General features: G+C 55.1%; 3 protein-coding genes across 3 annotated transcripts in view; 1 reads left to right on the top strand and 2 right to left on the bottom strand.

Annotated features, from left to right (window-relative positions):
* BSPRY (B-box and SPRY domain containing) overlaps window positions 1–5,605 on the top strand; it is a 5,808-nt gene extending 203 nt beyond the window's left edge. Inside the window, exons 2-5 of the mRNA XM_031556272.1 lie at window positions 19–247; window positions 1,637–1,662; window positions 2,497–2,621; window positions 4,965–5,605. Coding sequence (XP_031412132.1) covers window positions 19–247; window positions 1,637–1,662; window positions 2,497–2,621; window positions 4,965–5,491 — 907 coding nt within the window. The 3' untranslated portion in view covers window positions 5,492–5,605. The remainder of the gene's footprint in view (window positions 1–18; window positions 248–1,636; window positions 1,663–2,496; window positions 2,622–4,964) is intronic.
* Window positions 5,606–7,064: 1,459 nt separating this feature from the next.
* Window positions 7,065–8,105, bottom strand: HDHD3 (haloacid dehalogenase like hydrolase domain containing 3). Its single transcript, XM_003211190.2, has one exon. The coding sequence runs from the start codon at window positions 7,961–7,963 to the stop codon at window positions 7,247–7,249; it is 717 nt and encodes a 238-aa protein (XP_003211238.1). The 5' UTR covers window positions 7,964–8,105; the 3' UTR covers window positions 7,065–7,246.
* ALAD (aminolevulinate dehydratase) overlaps window positions 8,041–8,111 on the bottom strand; it is a 7,240-nt gene continuing 7,169 nt past the window's right edge. The window contains exon 12 of the mRNA XM_010721113.3: window positions 8,041–8,109. Coding sequence (XP_010719415.1) covers window positions 8,041–8,109 — 69 coding nt within the window. The remainder of the gene's footprint in view (window positions 8,110–8,111) is intronic.

Raw genomic sequence — 8,111 nt, 5'->3', positions numbered from 1 at the left:
CTCCTTTCCCTGGCAGAGCGCCGCTAACAGCGCACGAGAGTTGGTCATCCAGAGGCTGATCTTCGTGGGGAAGGTGTGTGAGAACGAGGAGCAGCGGCTGCTGGAGGAGGTGCACGCCGAGGAGGAGCGGGCGCAGCAGAGCATCCTGACGCAGCAGGCACACTGGACGGAGGCACTGCAGAAGCTGTCTGCCCTCCGCACGTACCTGGTGGACATGATCACCAACCTGGATGACCAGGGCTTGGTGGTGAGTGCCCCTCCCCGAACCAAGGGATGGCCCAGCTGCTCAGAAACAGCCTCGGTTTTTCATCGCGGACGCTCAGACTTAATTATGGCGTTGATTAGTTTGTGCAGTGACAGCAGGCAGCTGGAATTGGGCTTCAGGTGATCCCAACAATCCCCCCGGGTTTCTAGGTGGGTGTGATGCTGCCCACTTGGTGCAGGTCAGACTGGGCTGTCAGCTTTCTGCTGCCCTATTAATAAAAATATGGTCCTGGGAGCACCTGCAGCTCTTCTTGGAGGTCCATCCTGTTGTGCAGCATATACCTCTGTCTGAGGTATTAACCATACAAAGCAGTGTCTGCTTCTCTTTGCTCAGCTGCTTTTCCAGCTGCTAAACTGCATTTTACTAATCGGCTCTTCTTGCTTTAGATGCAGGCAGGGAGGCACTGCACCTCCTGCTTGCTCTTAGCTGCTGCTCATCATATCTAACCTGATGGAGAGGGCCATAAGACCCTTTTATTTCTCCTTTTGCCAAGTAAAGGAGGGGGAATAGCATTCATAAATTCTCCACCGTGGGTGCTTGGTGTCAGTATTTATTACAAACTGATATGTGTCACCTGATGGCAAACTGAGAAGCACATAGTGAACCCTGCAGCTCTGAACTGGGCTCTGAATTTCTGCTTCTGCTTTGCTTACTGATGTCGCCAGAGAAGTGCCCAATGTCAGCAGGTGTAGGGAGGAGTGGAATTGCTCACAGCATTGCCTGTCTTTTGCCTTAGGGTCTGTAACCCTTGCAGCACCTTTACTGAAGGCTTTCAGGGTTGTTGGCTGCTAGCACAGGGTGCTCCTGCAGTGCAGAGGTGGGGAGGAGGGATGGACACAGGACAGAACCTGACAGACAGACAGGGCTGGGGTTTTCTCACCTGGGGCAAGGCAGGATGCAGCAGTAAGAGGCTCCAGATGCATCCAGCCTGGTGTGTATCAAAGGGCAGGGGTCCGACCTGCTGCTTTGTGATTCCCTGCTGTAGGTCTCCCTCGTGTTTCCCTCACATCAGGTGAGCCAGCTGTGTTTGCAGTCTCCTGCTCCCCACAGCTTGCAGGTTGTCTGGAAGGCCCCGTGCTGTGCCCCAGAACCGCTGCCAGCTTGGCAGAGCTGAGCTGTGGGTACAGGGGAGGTGCAGCATCCTCAGCCATTCCCATTCATTTTCTGAAGCAAGGAGTGAAAAGTGCTGCAGCCAAAGAAAATGGATGTTGGATGCTTGCTGACGCCGTGGCTGTGGTCAGGGGTGCTTTCTGTAGGTCAGGAAGGAGGCTGGTGCTCCCTGGGTCCCTGGTTTGCTGTGCCCCAGCCTGAGTTTAGGATTTTCTCTGTGGGAATTTCAGCTGTGTTGACTTTTTCTCTCCTTGTCCCCAGAATGCGGAACAAGAGATCTTCGAGAGGTTAGTACCTGCCTGCTCCTGCATTTCCTCACCCCTTCTCTGAGCCAGCTCAGCACCTCCTGCCTTCCCCCAGTGGGCAGCACGCCACAGCTCTGCTCTTCCCTCCTTTGTTCTGAGGACGAGGACAGAGAACAGAGATTCTCATGTGTCCTCTGGTCTTTGCTTCAAAAGTGCTGGGGGCCAGGCTGTGCAGTGCCCCTTGCAGGCACCTACAGGTTCCCTGGCACTTGCTGGCAGAAGCCTTCCTCCAGCCCCTCAGAAAACAGCACAGCACTGCCCTGGAGGCAGGGTCACATCGCCCACCTGAGGAGCTGGCCTGCTGTTCCTGCCTGCAGCTTTCCTGCAGAGAGCAATAAACTCACTGCAGCACCAGGCGAGCTGATGTATGCTGAAGGCTGCAGGGACCCAGCAGGTCCTTAACCTCATTACGTGGGATCTGCAGTCCCAGCTCACTCCTCTGCTCTAGCAATTAGGTTTTGTCCACAGAAAACCTCACAGGGAAACCCAATGCTCTCCCTGCAGCCCGCCCATTGTTTTCCCCTTGTATCTTGATGGCTGCTCTCAGCTGCATGTAACCTGCGTGTGCTGCGTGAGGAAGCTGTTGGCTCAGGCTGTGGGGTTGTGTTTTAAAGCTGAAGTCCTTTCAGAAGGGGCTGTGATCAAAACCAACCAGAAGTATCACTTTGGAGGAGAGCAGTTTCCCTGCAGAGTGCCACTCTTGTGACTCCTCCAGCTCATGTTTCCGTGCTCCTTCCCCCAGGTCTCTGCCACCACCTCTCAGCAACTGTCAATTAATCACCGGATTTCAAAGTAACTGCTGTGTCTCTTTGCTAGGACAGAGTTGGCAGAGGGAATCTTAGAGCCGCAGGAGTCTGCCAAGTTAAACTTTAATCAGCAGCGTGTTCAGAGTCCGCTGCTGCACCGGCTGTGGGCCTCTGCGGTTCTCTGCTGCATGGCAGGTCAGTGTCCTACTCAGATTTGGATTTCTGCGAGCTCATTTTGCACCCCAATAAAGCCCTGGGTGCAGTGTGACCGCTCCAAGGCTGTGTCCTGCCCCAGCACCTCCTGTCTGCCTGGGCTGCCTCACCTCCATGTGCTCCCTGGGGCTCAGGGTGGGCAGCAACAGCTTCAGGGCTGGGAATTCAGGCAGTGGCTCTGATCAATGGCTCTGAGCAGCTGCAGGTGGCTGTGAGCCTGAGGAGCCACGTCCTGGTGTGCTGGGGCAGCAGTGATGGTGTGGCAGCTCTGAGCAGGAGTGGTTTTCATCTGGCAAAGATCAGCTTGGGTGGCTGACTGTGAAATGTTTGCTTTCTTGGGATGCTGTTAGAGCGTTTCAAACGTATTTCTTGTTCCTCAAAGGTGGTGACATCCTTCACAATTTGAAAAGGTGTCCATCTCCTCTCCCCAGGGTAATCTTCCCAATGCTCACATGATAATGATAACTCCTGACTTCTGCTCACCTTGCTCTTGGTGGTGATGAGTGCTCCCCAGATCCCTTTCAAGTGTGTGTGCTTCTGACTGGTATCACCCTGAGGTTGTTGTGTGTCAGCTGCGTGTGGCAGAGAGTGCCAATGTTTGTGTCTTCTGCTGCAAACTCTGGTGCTGCTCCACCTCTGAGGTTAATTCAGCAAAATCCTGCAGTTGCTATTGGCAAAGCTGAGGAGGTTCTCAGATTTTTTTCCCAAATCAGCCCCTAGTTCCCTTTGCTGTGATGTGGTTTTCCTATGGATTCCTTTCCCAGTCGCATCCTTGCCAGCTGTGAGGACTTTGAGGCACCAAATCACAGTGCTGGGTTTGTAGCTCTGCACATCACATGGAAATTTCACTCTGATGCTTTTTGTGTGTGTGTGCAGTTAGATTTAACACATCACTCTCATAGGATGCCTGCCTGTCTCACTAATCCATAGTCGACCCTGGACATAGCTTTACAAATTTAATATTAACTGCAGCAGCCCCAGCTTGCATTAAGACACAAAGTCCCATAAAGCCCTTGGCAGCATTCTGGAAGGGCTCTGGTCCTCCTGGGGAGGGGGCTGAGTGTTGAGCCCAAGGGCCTGCACTCACATGGTGTCTGTGTTGGGCTGCGAGGGTTTTGGTATCGGGTGTGGGAGACTGGAAATAGGAACTTGGCTTTTTCCATGCAGTAAAATGTGTTGTGATTAACACGTACCCACTGAGCAGACTTACTGCCTTATCTCAGCCCATTCCATCGTGTCTCTGGAGTGGCAGCCCAGTGGTTTGGTTATCTGGGGGCCTCATCCTGCCAGGTGCTGAATGCTGGATGGGGGCTGATGGAGCAGGAATGGGCTTTGTGTGGCTGAGCTCCTCCTACAGCGCAGCCCTGCAGTGTGGGGTGCACAGCAAAAGGCTCACCTGCTCCAGCCCCATTTCTGCATCAGCTGAAGGCATAAAATGAATGAGAGAGGGTGGGGAAAGCAGGGCAAGGAAAAGCACTGGACAGGGAAACTGCATCTCCTGGGAGCAGGTAGAGGTGAGTCACATGGGCAGCAGCCTTTCCCCTTCACTTAGGGATTTACAGGGCAGGGAAGATATTTGTGCAGTTACTCACGCTCACACCCCGCTCGTGGGCTGCTGACGTGTGTGTGGAGGAAGGGTGGCACAGGGAAAGTGTGCGGGCCCCGCAGGGCTGGGTGCTGCATCTGTGCTGTGAATGAAGGACCTGTCCTTGCATCACAGCAAAAGAGACGAGCGGTGGTTCGTCCAATTCCTGGTGCCACCTCCTGGGGCTGTTCCAAACCACTCGGGGCTGATGGACTGTTCTGAGCTGATGAGACTTTGGGCTGAGCGTGCTTTGTAGCAGGGAAGGGATTTCCTCTGCCCATCCCTCCTTGTCCCTGCAGTACCAGCTGTGCTGGTTTCCCCAAGCAAGTGCCTTCCTGGCAGGCTCCTGGCTCACCTTGGGGAGGAGGAGCAGGGACAGGGAGGCTGCAGGGACAGGGTTTGGGTTTCTCCCTGCCATGCATAGGAATTACACCCAGTCCCTGCTCAGATCACTGCTCTCCTTCACACTATTTGGCAGCCTGTCTGTATGGGACAGGAGCCTCAGGCCGTTGCTTTAGGTGTGTTCTGGTGCGGTGAGTGCAGATTCCTGCCTGGATTTGGCCCGTGGCTCTGAGCTGTCTCCTTCCATCCCTTCTCACACCACTCTGGGAAGTGGCAACGCAAGGGCTGCCCTTATCACCGTGGGGAGCAGTTGGGCCCATCGCTGTGGGGGTGCTTCTGGCTGTGGTTCTTGGGGTGGTGAAGGTCCTCCATGTGCTCACCGCGTGCTTCTCTCCCAGGCTCTCAGGAAATCAGCATAGACGAGAAAACCGTCAGCCCCCACCTAAGCCTGTCGGAAGACAAGAAAACCCTGACCTTCAGCCCCAAGAAAGCAAAGCTGGACTTGGATGGCCCCGAGCGCTTTGACCACTGGCCCAACGCTTTGGCTGCTGTGCCTTTTCACACGGGGCTCCACGCATGGAAGGTCAGCGTGGAGAAGAGCTGTGCCTACAAGCTGGGGGTGTGCTACGGCTCGCTGCCACGGAAGGGGCCTGGCAACGAGGCCCGCCTGGGCTTCAACGCTGCCTCCTGGGTCTTCTCACGCTACGACAAGGAGTTCAGGTTCTTGCATGCCGGTCAGCCCCAGCCTGTGGAGCTGCTCAGGGCCCCGGCTGAGATCGGCGTGCTGATTGACTTTGCGGGAGGGGAGGTGCTTTTCTACGATCCCGATTCCTGTACCATCCTCTTCTCACACAGGGAGGCCTTTGCAGCACCACTCTACCCCGTCTTTGCGGTGGCACACCAGAGCATCTCGCTCAGCCAGTGAGAGAGGTGGGCTGCAAACATACGGCTGTATGGACAGTGATTGTATACACCACACAGTGCCTTCGTGGGCTACCAGCATGTACAGCGATCAGAAAAGACTTGTCTTCAGCCAGTACCTCTGTTCTCTTGTTTTACAATGGCTTTCATCTCCTTCAGGCTACTGAGCACATAATGTTTGCCTTCCAGGACCTAGAGCCAGGACCTTTGGGAAAGACTCAAATCAGACCCCAAGCACCCCCCACAGGAGCACAGTGCCTTCTGAAGACTTGTGAGCTCTCTCCAGCTCCCATGCTGTTGGAGTCCTCAGGGCTGGGAGGGGGCTGGGAGATGCTGCAGCAGGAAGCAGAGCTTCCACTGAGCCCAGTTCAGCATGGGAGAACCTTGGCCCTAACACCACAGTTTGCTTAGCAGAGCTGGGAGTGCAAGGTGAGGAGAGCAAAATTGTGAAAGCTGGGGCATGGGATCAGTGTTTAACACCTGGCTCTGCCAGTCCTCTGTGAGTGAATTGTTTAATTCCTCTTCAAGACAAGGGCTTCTTTCCAGCTCCAATGGGGAGGAGCACAGGCAACAAAACACTCCCAGGAATGCAGGAATGAAAATTATTTCAGTCTTGACTGAAGGTTAAGAGCTGTTTGGAGAAATGAAAGAGAAGTGGCAGAAGGCGTGGAAGGCTGTAGGGACACTTGGAAAGAGGAGCCCCAGTGGGAGGAGGGACACCATTGGGGTTGTCACCCATGTGAGAACCCACACTGAGCAGGGGCACCCTCATGGACCATCAGCATCTCCCAGTGCAGAGGAGCAGCAAGAGGAGCCATTAGCATTGACCTGAATGGAGCTGCTTGTTCCTAGGGCTTGGCAAGGTTGAGCATATTACAGTGAAAACAGGCAGCTGATAGTAAAAAGGTGTTGGACTGACACTGAGCTTGGGTGAAGGAAAGAAATGCATTTTCTCGGTATTTAAAAATTATTATCTTTATTTGTTTCTTATTTAAGTTCTTTACTATGAGAGTGGTGAGGTGGTGGAACAGCTGCCCAGAGAGGCTGTGGATGGAGGTGTTCAAGGTCAGGTTGGATGGGGCCCTGGGCAGCCTGGGCTGGTATTAAATGTGGAGGTTGGTGGCCCTGCTTGTGGCAGGGGGTTGGAGCTTCATGATCCTTGAGGTCCTTTCCTGGCCATTCTATGATTCTATTTCTCAGTATCCAAATCAGTAATTAAGTTTGCTGGCAGTAAATTACACTAAGCAAAATTCTGCATCTCCACACTTCGCCCGTAACAGGAGGGCTGTGATTGCTTCCAGCTACAGCTCAGGGAAGAGGGAGCTTCTTGTTGAGGTGGCAAACCTGAGGTCCACCAGTATGCAGAAGACAGTGCAGTGACTGCTCTGCTGGCAGCCTGTCCCCAGACAGTCTGCAGGAATTGGTGACTAAGAAGAGAGAACTATGAGTCTGCCATCCTTCCTGATGGAATTAACTTGCTGGAACATAGATGGATAAGTGAAATGCCTTCTGTGCTGCACCCAGCCCAGAAGGCCCCACCTCACATGAAGCACTTGGAAAGAAAACAGCACAAATGCTGAGTGTGCCAGGTACATTTTATTGCCTGAATGTTGCTCCTGCAATGGGGGCAGGGCCTCTCCCCATGCTCAGAAGCGCTTGTTTCTTTTCCTTACCCCAAAACACCAGCAAGAAGTCACAGTCCAGGAGCGGATCGCCACTCAGCAGCAGCACTGGTTCTTCTCAAGGGCAGCTCTTGTTGCTACCCCTTCTCGATGACAGCCAGGAGGTGGCTCAGTGTGGGCAGGATGTGTGCCGGCGGCACCTCTGGCTGTGTGCTCTGCCCAGGGGTGTGGAGCAGGAAGCTGTGCATGCCCACTTCCCGTGCCGCCCTGTAATCCCTGCTGTAGTCATCTCCAATGTGGGCCGCCTGCTCAGGCAGTACTCCACCAAGGCGTAGGGCTGCCTTGAAGATCTTCGGGTCTGGCTTAGCAACACCCACAGCCTCAGAGGTGAGCACAAAGTGGAAGTGGTGCCGCAGGTTGCACTGCACCAGGATGCTTTCCAGCCGGTTATCAAAGTTGGAGACTACACCCATGCGGAGGCCGTGCTGGCGGCACCAGCTCAGGGTCTCCCCGGCTTCTGGCAGCAGCTCCCAGTTGTGTGCACTGCAGTAGTCCCGGTAAAGGTTTTCCGCTATCAGTGAGAGCACCGCCTCTTCGTGCACACCCGTGAGCCGGAAGGTTTCCTTGACGACATCCACCCACCACTGCCTGGAGCTCAGCCCCTCGGCCCGGCCGTAGTTGGGGAAGCGGCGGCTCTGGGCCCCGTAGGCCGCACGGAAGGATTGGCTGAGCGCCTCCGGCTGCACCTGGACGCCGTGGGCCTGAGCCTCGGCCGCATAACTCAGCCCCACGGGCTGCCGGAGCCGCAGCAGCGTGTCCTTCACGTCCCAGGTCAAAAGGCGCAGCCTGAGCATCGCTTCGGCCAAAGTTCGGGTTAAAGGGAACCTACAGCACACACGGGGGCGACGGCATGACGCGCCGCGCGCCCATATCAGCCCCGGGCCCACCGGCGCTTGGGGGGCATCAGCCCCAATCTGGGGCCTGCGCTGAGGCGGGGGGGCT

This window comes from Meleagris gallopavo, chromosome 19, assembly GCF_000146605.3.
Source record: "Meleagris gallopavo isolate NT-WF06-2002-E0010 breed Aviagen turkey brand Nicholas breeding stock chromosome 19, Turkey_5.1, whole genome shotgun sequence".
NCBI classification, from domain to species: domain Eukaryota; kingdom Metazoa; phylum Chordata; class Aves; order Galliformes; family Phasianidae; genus Meleagris; species Meleagris gallopavo.
Note: the sequence above shows the minus strand (reverse complement) of the source record. Positions and strands in the feature narration are given on the sequence as shown.

Excerpts from the sequence above, each read along its gene's own strand:
- HDHD3 (XM_003211190.2), bottom strand. The coding sequence starts at position 7,963 with ATGCTCAGGCTGCGCCTTTTGACCTGGGACGTGAAGGACACGCTGCTG.